The sequence below is a fragment of the Archocentrus centrarchus genome, chromosome 19, assembly GCF_007364275.1.
Source record: "Archocentrus centrarchus isolate MPI-CPG fArcCen1 chromosome 19, fArcCen1, whole genome shotgun sequence".
Taxonomy (NCBI): domain Eukaryota; kingdom Metazoa; phylum Chordata; class Actinopteri; order Cichliformes; family Cichlidae; genus Archocentrus; species Archocentrus centrarchus.
In genome coordinates, this window is record NC_044364.1 from 21,104,080 (window position 1) to 21,124,010 (window position 19,931).

General features: G+C 43.3%; 1 protein-coding gene across 1 annotated transcript; it reads left to right on the top strand.

The window, feature by feature from the left end:
- The first annotated feature begins 7,034 nt into the window (after positions 1–7,034).
- LOC115798905 (rac GTPase-activating protein 1) lies at positions 7,035–19,166 on the top strand. The gene is made up of 16 exons (XM_030755914.1): positions 7,035–7,125; positions 8,254–8,456; positions 9,043–9,182; positions 9,870–9,942; positions 10,089–10,142; positions 10,287–10,385; positions 12,241–12,379; positions 13,432–13,562; positions 13,636–13,809; positions 14,505–14,600; positions 14,830–15,028; positions 15,091–15,196; positions 15,429–15,561; positions 18,246–18,354; positions 18,537–18,636; positions 19,051–19,166. The coding sequence occupies exons 1-16, from the start codon at positions 7,035–7,037 to the stop codon at positions 19,094–19,096; spliced, it is 1,893 nt and encodes a 630-aa protein (XP_030611774.1). The 3' UTR covers positions 19,097–19,166.
- The last annotated feature ends 765 nt before the right edge of the window (positions 19,167–19,931 follow it).

Here is a 19,931-nt window from a genome sequence, read left to right on the forward strand (position 1 = left end):
GACGTTGGACTCTGACGTGGCCTCGCAGTCATGGGTGTACAGTGAGTACAGCAGAGGGCTGAGCACACAGCCTTGGGGGGATCCAGTGTTGAGGGTGAGGGAGGATGAGGTGAGGTGACCCACTCGTACCACCTGTGGTCTGCTGGTCAGGAAGCTGTGAACCCACCTGCACAGGGATGGGCCCAGGCCCAGGTCCAGCAGCTTAGAGACCAGCCTGGCGGGAACTATGGTGTTGAATGCTGAGCTGTAATCTACAAACAGCACTCTCACATAGTTCCCCTTACCAGTGTCTATGTGTGAAAGGGTCTTGTGGAGGAGGAAGGATATGGCGTCGTCTGTGGATCTGTCTGGCCGGTATGCAAACTGTAGTGGGTCGAGGGTGGTGGGCAGTGAGGAGGTGATGAATGTCTTGATGAGTCTCTCAAAACACTTCATCACCACAGAGGTGAGTGCTATGGGCCTGAAGTCATTGGGGCTGCTGGGGTGTGGTTTCTTTGGGACAGGGACTATGATGGACTTTTTAAAGCAGGTGGGAATCACACACAGTTTCAGTGAGAGGTTGAATATCACTGTAAACACAGGTGCCAGCTGGTCAGCGCAGGTCTTAAGGACACGTCCACTAATACCGTCTGGTCCAGCCGCTTTCCTGGTGTTTACACGTCTAAACGCCCTCCTCACGTCGCGCTCCGTCACAGTGAGTGTCTCCGCCCCTCCGGCCGGGAGCGCAGCGGGCTGTCGGCTTCCCGACTCAAAGCGCGCAAAGAAGATGTTGAGTTCATCAGCCAGAGAAGCGTCGGCACTGACCGGGTGTGTGTGTGGTGCTTTGTAGTCCGTGATGGTGCGTAGTCCCTGCCACAGTCCCCTGGGGTCAGACTGTTGTAGTTGCTGTTCCAGTCTGCGGCCGTAGCGATGTTTAGCCTCTTTCACCGCTCTGCGGACGTTGTATGATGCAACCTTGTAGTCCTCCATGTTCCCAGAGGCGAGGCCGGAGTTGTAGGCAACGGTGCGGGACCTCAGGGCGTCGCGGACAGATTTATCCACCCACGGCTTCTGGTTGGGAAAAGTCCTGATGGTCCTCCTAAGTGAAGTGTCTTCAACAACTTTCCCAATAAATCCCATAACAGTTTCCGTAAACTGTTAAAAAAATTGCAGGTAAAATATGATCCATCTAAAGCTGAGTTACATGAGGATCAACCTGAACCCAGAGGCTTGGAACAGCAGAGAGAAACACAGGTCCTGGCAGACCAGCCCACCTCTGCAACAGAGAGAAATAAATGTGAGACACAGGAGCTCTCTACGAGTACATCCTCGCTCCCTCTGACTGATGGATTTCAGAAAAGGAAATAAGTAAAAAGAAAACAAAAAAAGACAAAGAAGATGGAAAGCGGAGAGCAAGGAAATACTGACTGCGAGGTCACCACACCAAACCTGGTCTCTCTGACAGATGGAAGTCAGAAGAAGAAAGGAGGAAAAAGAAAAAAGCAGCAAAGAAGAGGAGAACAAGAAAATACAGAGCACATGCTTGTTCCCAGAAGTTTTGGAGGAGATATTTCAGTCTTCTCTTATCTAGCTGAGGAAGATGCTCCTTAAAATGTTTATTCTGGAGCCAGAGCTCTTGTCCTGTCTGTTGGCTGAGGATCAACTGCTGGACTGCAGTTCCACAACCTTCTTCCATGGCCTGCCAAAGAAGGGCAGCTCTCATCCAGAGATTGTTGGCTCCAGAAGAATTTGTATTTATATAATTGGTGTTATAAAATCTATTTCAATTTTAAGATGTAGTTTTTATAGAACAGCAATTGCCCCAAGTATATTAACCCAACCAGTCGCGACAGATGGCTGCCCCTCCCTGAGCCTGGTTCTGTCGAAGGTTTCTTCCTTTCAAAAGGGAGTTTTTCCTTCCCACTGTCGCCGAGTGCTCCCTCATAGGGGATCCTTGGATTGTTGGGCTCCTTTATAATACTGCTGGGACTGCAGTATTATAGTCAAAGTCATGTGAACCAACTAGGGGTGTGCGATATTGACAAAAAAAAAAATATCTGGATATTTTCTGTAATTTTTTCAATAACGATAATAAACTATATTTTGCAATATTTAAAAATGTGTTCATACAAGAAGTGCAAGCTGGTAAAATGTAAGACTGTTTTTGACATGTTAATTTATTATTTTATTTAACCAGGAAAAACACACTGAGATTAAAATCTCTTTGTCAGGAGTGTCCTGGGGATGACAAATGTAAACAGGAAAAACTTGGGCGATTTTTTCAAAAGAAATCGCTCAATACGGAAGACTTGACAGAAGGGGATTTTTTTTTTCTTTTATAAAGAGACTGTTCAGGGGGATTCCCACTACATTATAGCAAAATAAAATCTTTTTCTTAGTCCTCATACTCCCTGATGATGGAACAGGTTCGAGCTATCTGCTTTCTTACAAAGTCCACAAACTGCAAACCACCACCTCGCCTAGGAATTAAGGCGGTAGACTGCGAGGGCGATGTCTGAATTTCTTCCCCTGGCGCAGTGTGTTCACTCATTTCCAGCTTTAGGTGTGTTGTTTAAGCAGCTATGCTAGCGCGCAGTATGGCCACTCTCAATGCGCACGCGCAGCAGCCTATACTAAAGCATGAAGTAGTGAAGGCGTGGAGCCGAAGCGTTTGATTGTTGTTTTTGTTTTGTTTTGTTTTGTTTTTTTAATGTCAGCTTGCACATCATTAACAATTATGATATTATCATAGACAATATATATCGCAAACCTCTATTTTAAGATCAGAGGGATATACTATGAATCAATTTCAACACAGCCAGGCTTTCTTTGTGTTGGCTGGCTTGACCAAACCAAAAACTCTAGTCAGACATAACATGTATTACAATGATGGTTATCTTTAATTTCCCTGACGGAATCTTTGTAAGGTATTAGTAAAGTTTAATCTAATCTAATCAGCTTTCTCTGTTAAGGTGGGCTCTCTACTTCAGCCTCTGAGCACACTCATTTACACTCATATGCAAGTCATGTGATTCTTCTTCCAAACAAAATGATCCCATCATCTGATACTGAGTCCTCACTATCATGATAAAATGGTTATACGATCTATAAAGAACATAAAAATCTAACAGTAAAATAACCTGAGAGATGAATGCTGCAGAAACTGATTAATCTGTGAGTTGGCGCACAGAGCAGTAAAATAAAGATTTGAATTGCAGTGATTTTTTTACAACCTTACAGCTGGGCTTCATTCAGTGGTTTTAGTAACAAACTGCACACATCAGACGTGTCTGCATCACACTGAGAACACGCTGCAGCAAAAAGAATCAGTGAAATCGTGGCGCTTCCACCCGATTTTAGAAGGAAACTCTGAACATCACCTGCTCCTGACCAGGTGATGTGTTCAGCATCAGTTACCATGGTGATTTAGCAGGTAAAAAAGAGACAGACACAGGTCTCATCTTAATTTGTAATAAATCGATCAGGTTCATTCTTTTAATATGAGTTTAATTAGACTCACACAGTCAAGACTTCTCTGGCTTTCCATCCCGGAGCCGAACAGGCTAAACTTTATTCATATAGCAGCTCTTTTCCAGTCTGGCTGAAGGGGCTCACACCTTCATCCACAGCTCTTAGCTCTAAACTCCTGTATGTAGCTTTTCCTGTTACACACACATATCAGCACACACGTGTGTTTAACTTCTTCATTTTTTTCTATCCTAATTTTAAAATCAGCTGCTCTGCTGCCAGTACACCTGTGCATGTTTGTGATTGGACAGATGCTGCCAGCTCCGCCCCTTTCACGTGGACACACCTGGTTGATAACCAGCCTCGAGTGACCTCCGCTACTGGATTCACTAAAGAGGCTCAGTGTTAGTTTGGGACTGAATGCTGTGGACTTGAGGATTTTTGCACCAGATGTATTTGTAAGAGAATATTTGAACGAATCACGCAAACGTGATTTACAGAGTTTGCGGTACGCAGTTTACCGCAGATTGCCAAAAAAGCGTGTATTATGTCTTCTGCCTGCTGAGGCTGTGACAGCTGCTACTAGCAGAGTTTATGTTTAGGAGAGGGAGGCGATATCAGAACGAGTGCGTAATCGGCTCAAAGCTGAGAGCGCAGAGCCAAAACTCTGTCCTAAAACGCTGCACTGAGTCCTCACGTGAATCTGGAGCCAATAGAAATGAAATATCTGTGAAAATGCAGCTATTAATTAATCCATATTACTGTGTTGGAGTAATTCCTGAATATTGCAAAGTGCTATTAAAAATGCGACATGGCACAGCGCCATAGTAACAGTGACAGCTCTGACCTGATGGTAAATCCTGTTTGTGGTGCAGTCAGCTGCTCCACGCAGAGTTCAGTTTGGAACAATGAAGCGCTCCACTGGAGAAATCCAGAGTCTCAGTCTCAGTGCTCAGGACTCTGCACAGGGCCCAGCAGAGGGGGCAAAAGTACACACATTTTTAAGTTAAGTGGTACAGATACCTGTACTAAAAAAATACTCTGTAAAAAACTGTAATACTCATTGAACGTCTTTACTTGGAGTACATTTCAGGCTCTGAAATGTACTCAAATTAAGGCAATAAAAAGCAGCTCTTTGAAGGGCATTTCCTCTATTTCTGTGCAAAGCTAACTGAACCTCGTGCTATATCAATATAACAAATAATTACAGACATGGGAATGCATTTTTTTTTTAACTTTGCCTCCATATCTAACCAAAAAAAAAAAACAATAGTACAGTCCTGCAGGTTTGGTTGGAGTGGCTCAGCATGGGGAAAAGAATCAAACTTAAAGTCATTTGTGAGCTCCAGTAGATTCTCTTTGTGTGCAGGCTGTGATCAGCTGACTTTTCCTGTGATCAGCTGGCCTGTGCTGCTCTAGGATCTCTTATTTTGTTACCTGAAAGTGACCCTGCCTGTTTGGCCATTCCGGATAGGTTTCAGCCAGTAGATTTGACCTTTTTAAAAAACATAGTTGAACACATGAAACCATCAGACTCTCCTCATGATATTATTCCCCCTTACTTTAATAAGGATGTCTTCCCTAGTATTGGGCACTCTATCCTCACCATTGTAAATAGTAGCCTGCTGTCAGGTGATGTCCCTGCGAGTTTTTAACATGCGGTGATACAGCCTCTTCTTAAGAAGCCTAGCCTTGACCAGACTGTTCTGGCTAATTTCAGGCCTATCTCCAAACTACCTTTTATATCCAAAATAAAAAGTCGTCCTTTCTCACATAAAGCCTTTTTTAGACCAACACAACATTTTAGAGCTATTTCAATCTGGTTTTAAATGTTGAAGTTATTATTTCAAGTGCAGTATTTGTCAGTCTGTACAGATTGATAAATACAGCTTCTTTTTTTTTTTTTTTTTTTTAAACGCACAAGAGTGATGTCACGTCCCCGGGCTTAAAGTGAGTGAGATATGGGACCTGTGTGACGCGCGGAGCTGCACAGGTGAGTTCAGCTTCCGGTTGATGGCGATGTGGGTTCTGACATTGACAATGAAATAAAATTTGTAAGGTATGGTTTATGTAAATTAAATATGATAGATAGCAAAAGACAGGTGAGTTCAGGCAGTGACGGAGGTTAAGTTGCTGCAGGTGGGGGCGGGGTCATTGATTAGCGATCAGAAACAGCTGCTGTGGCGGCCTGTGGGCTCCGCTCAGGTGTGATCAGCTGATGTTCACTCAGGTTTGATTGAGTCTTCAGGAGGTTGGTGGGACATGAAGCGCTCCACTACTCAGGTCAGTTTTTCTGCTTCTTTCGATCTCCTCAGGTTGTTTTCATGTGTAGACTCCGAACCTGCTGACAGGAAGCTGAAGTAATCAAACTCACATTAACACCTTCTGCATTTCACTGTAAAATCAATAATTAAGAATAAAATCTATGAACTATGATCATTAAGTTCCTCCAAACTTAGGAGTTCAGGAGTGTGATGATAGGAAAACACAGCAGTCTCTGAAATCACCGTTTAATCTGTTATTTGGTTTTTTTCTGGACATGAGTTCACCTCCTGTGGGTTTGCTCCATGTAAGTTTATCAACTTTAATAAAAAAAAAAAACAAACAACAAATTTCCCACCCTCTCAGACCTGCCTGGAAAAAATGAAAGATTCAAATCTTTAATATGAATTATGAAACACTTCAGCTGCCTGCTGTCATTAGTTTATTTAAAATTATCCTATGAGGGATGAAGTTCGGGCTTTTCTTTTCTTCCTTTTTTTAGGGCTCCATTTTTAAATTCTACTATATAGAAACTGTTCGAGGTCGCCTTCACATGTTTGAGGGTGAATCTGTGCTGCTGAGGGTCTGAGGTGACGGCAGACAGACTGAGACTTGAAGGATGTGAGATCTCAGACTCAAGTCTCAGTCCAAACCAGCTGAATGCTTTCACGCACATTAAAAACACATTTTCATTCACCTTCCTAAGGTATGGATCAAATCCACATTGACTTTATTGCAAAGAGCAGGTGGTGGTGATCTCTCTGGTCGGGTGGGAAGTTTATCTTTGAAATGAGATGGAACGACCCTCAGCATGATTTCTCATCAGAGCGTCTCATGTCAGCTGTTTCACGTCCACAAAGTGAAACTTTGCTCTTTTGAAGGTTGAAGTAAATCCAGGTCAGTCATTCATGTCTCTTACAGGATTCATTCAAATCCACACAGTTAGCTTTGGATAAAGATCCAAGCTCAGTTATTCCAGAGCTCAGTTTCCAGGTTCCTCTGAAGGCTCTGGAACATCTGGAGTTTTCTTCATGCTGAAATAATTTAGTTTCAAAGGACGTGAACACAAACATGTTTTGAGCCTGAGCTGGAATGAAGTTCTTCTTGCTTTCACGCTGTTTTCGCTGCTCTTCGTGTTGTCTTTGATGTGCTCGGGTCTCCAGAAAAGATGCTGCACTCAGTGGGATCTCCTGTGAGATGTTTGTGGGAACAAAGGTTCAAATCTTTTCTGTGATCTCCTCCTGATTTTCTCTGAGATGCATGTTGCTGCATTAAAGCTCCCCACCCTCTCTGACAGGTGGAGGCGGAGTCGGGTCCAGACGTTTATGGCGGAGTCCCGGGTCATCATGGAGGAGCTGTTGGCTCTGTGTCTCCAGAGGATCACCATGGAGGAAAACAGTCTGAGTGTTGAGCAGGGTGAGGCCGAACACACCACCCCACCCGTATGCTGTCAGAACATCATGTGACGTAAACATAGATAAATCAAATGTAGACGCTCTCTGCTGTCTTCTGACCTGCTTCCGTAGTCAGTAATCCTCCTTTAATCTGACTTTGTGCTGCTCGTTTCAGAGAAGCTTCTGATCATCCTGAATGGAAGTTAAATGTTTGATAACTACAGGGTGCCACATGCTGACAGTGAGCTGGTTTAAATGAAGGAGTCCGTCACTTTAACTCAGTTTGTACAGCAGATCGTCTCAAACTGCACCTGCAGTTTAGCATCAAACACCATGCTGGGATGAAAAGCTGTAGTTTAAACTGAGCTAATGAGCCTGCCTCATAAACACAGCTCAAACTGAAAATCAGCTGTAAATTCAGAGTTGTTTTTTTTTGTTGTTTTTTTTGAGGAAGGTGTACAGACCTCTGCCTCCACAGACACACCTGAATTGTATGAGTGCTGATATGTTGCACCTTTGAACAGCAACAGACAAGGACTCTATGTGCAGATATCTATGACCTCATAGATATTCTGTGTCCTGCTTTAAAAATTAATTTTCTGTTTGTCAACAAGAGCAATGTTGGGCCACACGATACATTGCAAGATAAACCTGAAACCTTTGTCAGCTGTACTGTCTCTGGCCCTGAGAGGAGCAATGTGATTGGCTGACGGTGAAGTTACTTCTCCTCACACCTTTCCAGCACACACTGAGCTCTGCCTCGCTGCTTTTAAATCAGAATCTGTCACTCAGTTTCCTGCAGTAGCACCTCCCACATCTGCCAAGGTCAGTGGGTCCAGTTTTGGGTAGGTTTGTGGTGACGTGCTGCTGTCACATTTCTGAGACAGACAGGTGGGTTGAACTGCTTCTAGATTGGAGCACTGGTAGAAAAGAGCCCAGAGCTCAGTGCCCTGTTAAAACAGCTTTTATAGAAGAGAATATCCAGAACACTAACCTAGAAGTAAACCTGGTTAAACTGAAGTAATTCTGACCTCCTTACATGACCCTGTTACTAAACAAGAACAAGAGCTCCTCAGTTTTAATCCAGAATCTATGAGCTCTGACTGCTGATGCTGCTTCCTGGTTCTTTAATCTGACTCTGCCTTTTCAGAGATGATCAAGGTGGTGAAAAACTTTGAGGAGGTCAGAAAGAAATGGCTGCATGCCGAACTGGAGCTGAAGACGTACAAAGAGCTGCTGGTGAAGTCTGATGTGGCCAAAGCTGCTCTGGAAGTGAAACTGAAACACGCTCGCAACCAGCTCGACGTCGAGATGAAGAAACGCTACAAGGTGGAAGCCGACTACCAGTACCTGGTGAGAGGAAAACCACAAGGATTCAGATCAGAGCTTTGTGACACATACTATGTTATAGGTTGTAACATCACATGTGAGTGTTTCATATAAAACCGTCCAGTTTCTGCAGCTGATCAATCCACGTTGTTTGATCGGGTAATTATTGGTATGCAGGTCTGCACCTAACTGTTGCCGAACTCTGAGTACAAATAAACTGGTCAGCTGACACATATTTAACCTACAGATCTTTGGAACAAGGCCTGTGATGTCTTGGGACTTCAAGTTTGAATGGAGCAGGCAACAGGCTCCGCCCCTCACCTAAACCAGAGCATTTCCTGCTGAAAATGATCCTGACCAGGATTATTGTAATTATGGCACCAGATGAAGATTATTTTCATGCTCACTTCAGACTTTAAGTCAAATGTTAATGTGGTGTTTGAAACACAAAGATTAATTTATTAAGACAGCTGATTTAGTATTTTGTGATGTACAGTCTGCTCATGTCCCATGGTGCCACCCTTAGGATGGAACAATACCTGACATCTTTTTGTAATGACCTGTGCAGCCTATGCGAGGGCGCTCACAGACCTGTATCTTGTTTTTCCAGCAGCGGCAGATGCAGCTGATGTGCGACATCCTCGTCCATGACAGTAAATCCAGCGCCTGTCTGAACGACGAGCAGAAGTCTCTCTTAGCCACGTTTGAGCACAAAGGGGCCAACACAACGCTGCAGAGAAGTAACAGGCGGTGAGACACCAGCCAATCACAGCCCTCGCTGAAGGGTCAGACACTAGTGACCAGTCATTGAGTGTTCTGCAGGTTTATAGGCTGAGGTCCAGTTTTTACACAATGTGTACACGAGTCTTATCATTAAAACACAACACTGAGAACAAATAGAGGATGAAAACCACAGACTGTATATCAAAGATGGATGTGGCTATTGTGACACTCGCAACCAGAAACATCACCCACTGATTTGTGAAGCCCCACTTTTGAGTCTTTGACCTGAGTGCTTTTGACATCAACAAAAAAAAAAGTGTTTTGAAACCAGATGTGGTGAGCTGTAGTTCCATCTGAGGACACGTGCGCTCTCACACAGCAGCAACTTATCAACCACAGGTAGCCCTGTCCTGAATCCTTCCTGCTCCTCTCTGACTCTAATAGGCCCATCTTTTCCAAAATTGTATTGATGTAAGTCCCAAAACCAGTGACTGAGACATAAACTCCTCATGAACGCAGAGATCACTGAGCACGAGGCTTGTTTTCTCAGACTGCTATACAATCGGACCAGAGGAGTTGCCCCCTGCTGGACATTAGAGAGAATGCAGATTAAAGGAGCTGCATCATTCTTTGTAAAGTCTGTGATTTTAAAAATGAGTTTTCCTCAAAGTGAGTCATTATCAAAGAAAAATCTGATAAAATCTTTTCTGTCAGGCTGTCGGTGATCGACGAGTCATCCTTCCTGTCTCACTCTGACATCAGCTACGATCGCACAGATGATGATGTGGTACGAACATTAATGACGGCAGCAGTAACATACACCATACATATGATACATACAGAGCTCCACTGTGAGAACATGTAAAAAGTCAGTTTTCTCTCCGAGTATCAAAGAGCTGAGGACTAATGCCGTTTGTTTTCATGGTGTTTCAGGATTTGGACACAACTGTGATCAAACCACTGAGATCTCGAGCCAGAGAGAGGAGGGTAAGAGTGTCAGACCACCCATCATCTTTATTCGTTCCTGTTTGTTCAGCACTGATCACCCATTGCCATCAGAGTTCTACATATGAACCTTTCAGTAGTCCATGAGACGGGTTCAGGTTTTGTTCCTCTGCTGGTTCTCCACAGCGCTCCTCGATGGGTCTGCCTGTTGGCGCTCCAGTCAGGAAGCGAAGCAGAGGTGGGAACATATCTTCAGAGCTTCTGGAAAGGAAAACCATGGAGAAGGTGAACAAAAGAGAAATGAAAAAGCAACTGAGATATTACACACTCACCTTTATTAGACACTTCATTCAGTACATCTTGCTAGTACCTGGTTGGACACTTTTTCCTTCAGAGCTGCTTTAATTTTTCATGACTCAGATTCAACACCATCTCTATGGGGATGGGGTTTTGGGGGGATGGCAGGAGAAAAGAAGCTGCAGAGAGGTGTGTAAAAGTGCAACTCCACTTCCTGGTCTTAACCCTGGGTAGTTACATTTTAGGGGGGGGTTAAAAATTTGGCCAGATTTCTAGAAATCAGAGCTGCTCCATCCAAAGTAGGATAGATGCCATCTCTCCTAACAAGACCAGGTTTTCCCCTGAAAGTTTCCCAATGGGGCCTATTGCACACCTTATCACAGCAAGACAGTGGTGAGGTGTACAGTAGGAGTGACAGATGGGTTCAAGGTGACGATGGGAATTCCTCAGGGATCTGCTCTTAGCCCCTTCATGTTTGCAGTGGTGATGGACAGACTGACAGATGAGGTCAGGCAGGAGTCTCTGTGGACTATGATTTTTGCAGACATTATAATTGGTATAATTATAATTGGTAGTGGAATGAAAGTCAGTAGAAGCTGGACAGAATACATGTGTGAATGAGAGGGAGACAGGTGGAAAAGTAAACATATAAGGTGCAGAGGGAGTGAAGGTGGATGAGTTTAAATACCTGGACAGTGCACAAAAGAAGTGAAAATGAGTGCAGGCAGGGTAGAATGGGTGGAGATGAATGTCAGGAGTGATTTGAAAGGGAAGGTTTACAAGATGGTAGTGAGACCTGCTATGATGTATGGTTTGGAGATGGTGGCACTGACAAAAAGACAGGAGCAGAGTTGGAGGTGGCAGAGCTGAAGATGTTCATATCTTCATTGGGAGTGACCAGGATGGACAGAGTTAGAAGTGAGGACATCAGAGGGACAGTTCATAGTTGGAGAGGCAAGGCTGAGATGGTTTGGACATGTGCAGAGGAGGCACTGTGAATATTGGACAAAGGATGTTGAAGATGGAGCTGTCAGGCAGGAGGAAAAGAGGAAGATATCAGAGAAGATGTAGTGAAGGAGGACATGCAGAGGGCTGGTGTGACAGAGGAGGATGCTGGGATAGGGTCAGATAGAGGCAGATGATCTATTGTGGAGACCCCTAAAGGGAGCAGCTGAAAGAGTTGGTACACGGGGACCCAAAGTGTGCCAAGAAAATATCCACCACACCACCAGCAGCCTGAACTGCTGATAAAAAGTAGGATGGATCCATGCTTTCATGTTGTTTACAACAGAGAACCTCAGTTTTCTGTTCTTAGCTGACAGGAGTGGCACCCGGTGTGGTCTTCTGCTGCTGCTGTAGTCCATCTCTTTCAAGGTTCAATGTGCTGTGTGTTCAGAGATGCTCTTCTGCATACCTTGGTTGTAATGAGTGGTTATTTGAGTTACTGTTGCCTTCTTATCAGTTCAAAGCAGTCTGGTCATTCATTTCTGACCTCTGACATCAGCAAGGCAACTGCTGCTCACTGGATATTTTCTCTCTTTCAGACTTTCTCTGTAAAACCTGGAGATGGTTGTGTGGAAAACTCCCAGCAGATCAGCAGTTTCTGAAATATTCAGACCAACAACCAGTTCAGAGTCACTTAAATCACTTATTCTATTCTGATGCTCAGTTTGAACTTCAGAGTGGCATCTTGTCTATGTCTAGATGCCTAAATGCATTGATTTGCATGCATACAGTCACTAACATGTTTGCAGCATAACAAAATCAAAGTCACTAATGAACAAAAATGTTCATTAGTGACTTTGTTCGAGCAGAACTGTTAATGTTTATGTGTTTGACTTAGGAGGTGGAGACCATTGTGAAGGCATCCATCATTTCTAATGACAGTGGAGGTCAGGTTCACATGGTGGTGGGAATCACTCAGGAGACCCCTGAAAACCCTCCTCAAACCATCAACCAGGAGTGCACTGTTTCAGGAGGAGGTGAGCTCTACAGTCAGTTCATTTCAGCATCAAGTCCAAACATGCATACAGACCAGTGACAGATTAAAGAAAAACCCTCTGATTCTCTGCAATGAGGGGACCTGCTGGCTCTGTTCTTCTGGTTTAGGTCCACGTCTCTTAGAAAAGGCTTAGAAACTCAACTCTGGCTCTTTTTTATGTCTTTGACAGTGTGCCAAAGATTCAAAATTTTACAAAGAGCAGGGATCTTTCGAGGTCTTGTTTGCACCACTACAACAAGACTGCTTTTGAAAGATTTCCCATCATGCTCCTGGAGTGACAGGACAAACTGTTGAAGAATGAAGCGTTTTATGTTAATTGGTGATCCTGAATTGGAGGGAAATGAAGTGCTTGAAGTGTACAAAGTGTTACATGAATGTGTCGTTAAAATGCGATGTGTAGTCTAGTCAAACTAGAAAAGCACTGTATGAATGCTCAGTACATTACAACATGGACACGATGCTGGCTCAGAGACCTGACCTCTGATTGGCTAGTGACAGTGCTTACGGGATTCAACTAAAGCAAAAAATAAATAAAAATTCTGATATTAAACCTGTTGGACTTTTATGAAGGAAAAACTGAAAGAAGGTGGGTTTGATTCAAATTCTTGGTGATGGTGCACCAAACGGTCAAGGTAATGGGAGTGCCCACAACCTTTGGAAAAACTCAGGAATTTTTTAAAATTCTTGAAAGTTCAATGCAGCTCAATAAATGGTAGTTCTTCATCTTCTGAAGCACTTCCATCCTGATGGGGAGTACTGTCTTCATCTGTAGGACAGCTTGCTGATGGACTGAAGATGATTAAGGTGCTCTCACCTTCAGTTTTATGCCTAGGGAAGATCTTGGAGCAACATGTTAGACAAACACTAAATCATCCAAACACTAAATGAGGGAACGCATTTTAGAGGAGTGGTGATCAATGCAGAGGAGCTTTGAAAACCTCACCGAGACACTCTGTTGGTCTGCTCCTTTATTCTGTCACCTGCCTGTCAGATTAAGTGAGTAAAAAGACTGTATTGGATTCTGTCCCTCAGACCAAACCTCGGTGTGGTTTCCCTGCGAATACTCCATCGTCGAGCCTGAACCTGAAGCTCTGGTCGAGGAGAAAGTTGTGAACATCAGCAGAGATCCAAAAACCTTCAAACACATCTTTGTGTCAAAGACGGTATGACCTTCCCAAGATTCACATTCAGGCTCTGATGTCCATTCTGATGGAGTAATGCATCGCTTTCCTCCAGGTTATCCGTCCAGAGACCTGCATGCCATGTGGGAAGAGGATCCGCTTTGGGAAGATGGTGGTGAAGTGCAGGAACTGTCGCATAGTTGCTCATCCAGAATGCCGACAGAAGCTTGCCAATGGCTGCTCAGGCTCCAACACCATGGCAGGAAGTGCAACTCAAATGGCAGCTAAGGTATCAGTGCTGCAGGGTGAGGGGCTTCACTGTGACATCATGATGATTTTTTTTTGGGGGGGGGGGGGGGGGGTTCTGATGTTTAGAATGGTGCTTAAATTGATAAACACCTGATCAGACTGTGTAGCCTATATATGGCAAGTCAGGTAAATGGTAAATGGACTAGTTTTTATATAGCGCTTTCCTACTCTGAGCACTGAAAGCACTTATACAACATGTTTACATGTTATATAAGCACTTCACACCCATTCATGCAAGCACTTCAATGATTAACTAAGCTTAGTTCCTTTATTATCTAACATTCACACACACATTCACACTCCGCTTGCATCGGAGAGCAACTTGGGGTTCAGTATCTTGCCCAATGATACTTTGGCATGCACCCTGGAGCAGCCGCTCCAGGGTGCATGAACCGCTGACCTTTCGATCAGTAGGTGACCACCTCTACCTCCTGAGCTACAGCCAAGTTATAGTTGGAGTCAGCTGTAGCTCTGGAGGCCTAGAGCATCATCTACTCATACAATATGGAGTAGCTGGAGATTAAACCACCAACCTGACAGGTTTAATACTGAATGTGTGTTAAAGTTGGTGTTAATGTGTTACTGTTGGAGAGAAACTGCTAAAATGCAGCAGGAAGAAAACCTGAGGAGAAACAGCTGGTCAACGTGTCTGAATGAAGCTCTGCTTCTGCTCAGGACTCGTTGGAGGACTTTGCTCCACAGACTCATCCCCGAGTGCCTCAGCTGATCGTGGACTGTGTGGCAGAGATTGAAAGGAGAGGGCTGCAGGAGGTGAGCTCTGACCTGTTTACTCTTTGGTTTTGATCAATAATGAAGAGAACTGTTTGCTCCAATACACGGGCCATAAAATAGAGTAAGAGCCTTCTATAGAGGAACAATTTGCATGCTGGGATATGGATAAGGAAACCTAATTGGAAGCCCTTCCCCAGCATACACTTCCTGTGTCAATTTTCTGGCTTTTGCTTCGCATCCAATCAATGACAGTGACCTGTGTCTGCAGAGAGGCCTGTACAGAATTCCTGGAGGTGAGCGTCTGGTGAAGGAGCTCAGAGACTGCTTCCTTCAGGGGAAACCTGCTCTGATGCTCAGTAAAGTCCAGGATGTCCATGTGGTCTGTGGACTTCTGAAGGACTTCTTGAGGAAGCAGAAGGAACCTGTGATCACCTTCAGGCTGCACAAGACCTTCATGGAGTCATCAGGTATGTTCACATTGTTAAATTCCAGACCTGAGTCTAGTGCCCAACATCACTGTGTGTTTCAGAGCTGGCTGATGAAGACAACTGCTTGGCCATCATGTACCAGGCCATAGCAGAGCTGCCAAAGGCCAACAGAGACACACTTGCCTTCCTCATGATTCATTTACACAAGTAAGACCCTTCAGCTGCTCAATGAAGTCTCCACGTAGAAACAAACTCCTGTGGAGCTGAAGAGCAGCATTTAGGCTCTGATTTGAAACTGTTTCTTTTTGGTGCTTCTTTTTGCTCTCTGGTTTTTTCTGGGTTTTTTATTTATTTTCTCTGGAGGCAACCACCAGTGATCTCCAAGTATCAAATGCATCACTAAAGTAAATTATACACTGTACTGATCTTAATTTTTGAGGGTGATGAGGAGTCCTCAGTGCCAGATGGACCAGAATAACTTGGCCCGGGTGTTCGGACCCACCATAGTGGGTCATGGAACGTCTGAGCCGTCACCCAGCACCATCATGAGAGACACCAACACTCAGCCGAAGGTCAGCCTTTCTAAATATGAAATTAAGGTCTGAGATGGACGTGCTTGACTGAAAGTTGCATTAACATTAGAATTGCCAGGGGGCACTATTTTGACCCCGTCCTGAAACAGCAGCAAAGGCAAAGACTTCGTTCTTTGAAGGTAGTTTTCATCTAATTTTTCTAATTAGTAAGGTTTTTTACAAATTTAACTTTTCATTGCAGATTGGATTCTAATATATATTTTAACTTTACAAAGGGTACAACAAACACAATAGCTAACATTTATGGATAATTTAATTGTTGTTGAAGATCAACATTATAGAAAAGTCAAAAATGAATTTTGATAATGTGTGGTATCACAGCTGGACCTGCAGCCCTCCTCAGCTCTGCTCTTCAGGGTTGAAACCCGTTCAATTCGGCCGCTCTGTTCTGGATTTCACTGGATTTATTTGCTCTGATTAGTTCTCCACACTCTGGACTCTGCTCAGTTCAGATGTGGTTCCACTGCTGCTCTGACCCCGCACTGACCCAGCTCAGTGTTCCATCCCCAACCTGTTTGTCCCTGGAATAATCATCTTTTATCTAACTACAGTCCTGTATATATTTTCAGTCTCATCTAGCTAGCTCTGGCTCATGTTACAGCAGCCTTCATATCAAAATATGTGAAAACATTAAGTTTTGTTAGATCACCTGACAGGCAAATGTTGAGCGCAGCATTTTACAACATTAATTCCTTTTGGGTCAAAATGACATGCTCAGTGGCCAGTGCTGGTCTGTTCCTGAATCACCGGGTTAATGAGTCGAATATTCCTAGTGATTTATGAATCACGAATCTGAGGTCTATTGTCAATAAAGACCTGTTGTGGTTTTTGTTGTTGTTGTTATTGATTATACACAGCGACGTTGGGGCAATAAATTTAGATTTTAAATAAGGGGTTTTAAATTTTGACTTCTTGAGTTTGTTTGGTTCTCGTAAAGCCGAAAAGCCACTTATAGTTTCTTCCTTGACATTCAGAATCAAAGTGTGGAGCCCTCTAGTAGAATGGTATGGAAGAAGTGAAACCAATAGTCTCTGTTAACTCTAATCATGTTCAATTTGATTTTTATATAGAGCCAAATCACAAGTCACCCCAAGGTGCTTTATATTGTAAGGTAAAATCCCTACATTAATTGCAGAGAAACCCCCACATTCAAAACGACCCCCTATGAGCAAGTACTTGTTGACAGTGGGAAGAAAAAACTCCCTTTTAACAGGAAGAAACCTCCAGCAGAACCAGGCTCAGGGAGGGGGCAGTCATCTGCCACAACCTGTTGGGGCAGAGGGGCGAGAGACAAAGACACATTGTGGAAGAGAGCCAGTCCTGACCAGCTGCTGCTGCTAAAAGTACAAAAGGCTTGTGAGTGAAAGCAGATCCACCGGAAAGACCGCTGACTGAGCTGAACCGGGCTAATGACAGATTCAAATGACCAGACTGGTGTGATTTGGCTGAACCAGGTCACTGTCTTCACTCCAGTCAGTGAATTAAGGAAATGGGTGCTGTAAACCTTCATGCAAATGCAGAGTATAATGGTCACATGACCAGAGTCTAGCTCAGAGCACTACCATAGCATTATGGGCCAGAACTAGCATGGATGCAGAGGAAAGATGACCTGATTCTCCATGTGGCCCAAGAGGTGCACACATGATTGTATGTAATCTTGTTTCATGCCTTCGGACATTATGAACAATGAGATTTTCAGTCATTTTAATGTTGGCATGTTTTTGTTGTGGTAGCTTGAGACTGTTTATGGATGCCAAGATGAGACTTTGAAAGGTCTGAGATATTTACATTATAATTTTTTTTCAGTCTCTGGAGAGAAAGAAATAAAACTTCATGGACATCAGTGTGGCCATCTTTTGCTGGACCTGTATAGTTGTAGTACTAGTGTTAGTAGTAGCATAGACTAATCTAGCACATTTCCTTTTAAGCTAAACAACAAACTAAATGTATAACCTAAGTAATCTTATGTTGGGGGGCTTAGGGAAGGTGAAACTCTATAATGTTCACATCACGTTATGTCCGTTATGAGCCGCAAAAGAAAAAGAGGAAGGAAATCCCTCAGACAGACCCAGACCCCAACACAGAGGTCAAAGGTTACTGTCAGTCAGGCAGAAGACAATGAGGGTGCTCATAGTGGTGAAAGTGATGTTTCAATTATGACTGTCAGTTCTTCAGCATTAGTTCATGTTAGTGTTACTGGTGATAGCTGTTACTTCATCACACTGATTACCTATAGATATGTTCAGCTCACTGAACTGGTTTAAGTTTTCTTATTGGAACTGAAAAAATATGGCTCAGATTTGACTATGAAAAATCTCTGAATATAATAACCAGACTATCAAGTCTGTTTTATTTATATGGTACATTTCCACAGCCAAAGTGCTTTTAAGAGGCACATTTGCATTCCAGATTTTCAAAAAACCCAATTTCAAAGTATGACAAAACTGAAAGGTGTGTTTTATTGTGGAAAGTAAAAATCAGTGATTTAGTGGTCATTAAAATGTGTTCAGATTTGATAAATTGATGACTAATCTCCTCTCACTTTTTATAAGTGTTGGTATTGGCATTACTGGCCCTGCATTTACTCGGTATTGGATCGGATAACCAAAACTGGCAGCATTGCACACCACTAATGTGGAGTATTCTTGTTGCTCTCCTGCTAGGTCGTCTGCCGCCTGTTGTCCATCCCTGAAGACTACTGGAGGGGCATCCTCATGGGCCAAATCCCCTCCTCATCCTCCACTAGCAAGATCAACCAGAATGAAGGAAACTGTGAGTTTGCATCTTTTGAATCTTTTGAATCTTCTGGCTGCTGCAGTCTCAGAAAAACTCTTTCAGGTTGTCCGTTTCTGCGGATGGGAAAGTTTCCTCTCATAGGAGGACCGGACTTTCTTTAGACAGAGGAGGAACCTCTAAAACCCGTCGACTTATTCTTAAATGGTTTTTCTTTTCAGGTCGTTTTTTTCAGCCACTGACGTCTCCAGAGTTGAACAGCTACTGCCGAACCACCAACAGAAGATCTGTGAGAGGCCGAGTCAGGAACGCGGCCAACATGTAAGACAAACTCTGAGCAAATACTGAGGAAGACGATGGGGATGGTGTGTGTTAGACAAATTAAATTCATAATTATAATTCTAAGACAGTGGAAATCTGATTTATGTGATAGAGGCATCACAAACTGTTAATAAAGCTTTATATGTTTTTCTTTTTTTTTTGGTAAATGAACCAAAGTTGCATCATAAGCATCTGTTTCCTCAGAAGTTTGACAAACTTGTAAACATTTCTTTTCCATCTGTTCTAGTATTAGAACAAACCTGCTGCCCCTTTAATGCAGTTAGACATCAGAGAGAGATCATTGTTGCTTTTGTTATCTTGTTGTTCATAATTTTTTACATGCTGCAAACAAAAATCTTTATTCTGTTTATTTTTCTTTGACCTCTCTTCATGGTTGGTGTGTTTTGTCCTCAGAGGTCGACCTGAGCTGGCAAGGAAGTTCTTCACATCTCCCAGCTAACTGGCTCAAAACCCTTAGCTGTCCAACCACGTGCTAATGCTACAGAGTGCACTGATGGTCAGTTTTATGCAGATTTGACTTCATGCTGATGGCATGATGTTTGTTGTGGAGACACTTTAAAAATAAATAAAATGTTGAAATACAATGCCATGTCCTGCCGGTGACTTCTGGTTTTATTCCCTGTAAAACAGCTGATTGTTTTCCTGTTTGTCTTCAAGAATTTTCTACTCAAACTCAGGACCCCACACTTGGTCCTCCAGTAACCCTACAGCACTGACTGATTAGAATGATGGTGTTTATGATGCAGACATCGTGGATAGGGAGGGAAAATTGTGAGTTCACTGTTCTACAAATGAAATAGAATTTAGATTTACCAAACCATAAAAGTGTTTTACATAAAGGCTGGTAACACTGGTCTGTGTTTGTCAAGAAAGCCATTTGTCTGTTCTCAACTAAGCACTAACTATATTATTTGTCATTGTTTTTAAAAAAAAATGCATTGAAATCCTTCTCTTTAAAAATCACATCTGCATTTCTCACTTTGAGAGATGGTTTCATTCGACTGGTGTGGAAACATCTGTCCATCTCCGGTTCAGTTTTTAGCATTGTGTTGTGAACAGTTTTTAGCTGGAGAGATGACGTCAGGGTTTCAGGTTTCAGTCAAGTTTGACTCACTGTCTTTGTCCGGCAGGGAGAAATCAGTTTGTGGAGCTGCTGAAAGAAAGTTTGATGGTTGGATATATTGATCAGTTGGAAGCCGAGGAGTTTTCTCAGCAGATGAAAACTGTTGGTCTGTAACAGTTTGAATCTGGAGGCTTTCAGTTGAGGGTCCGGT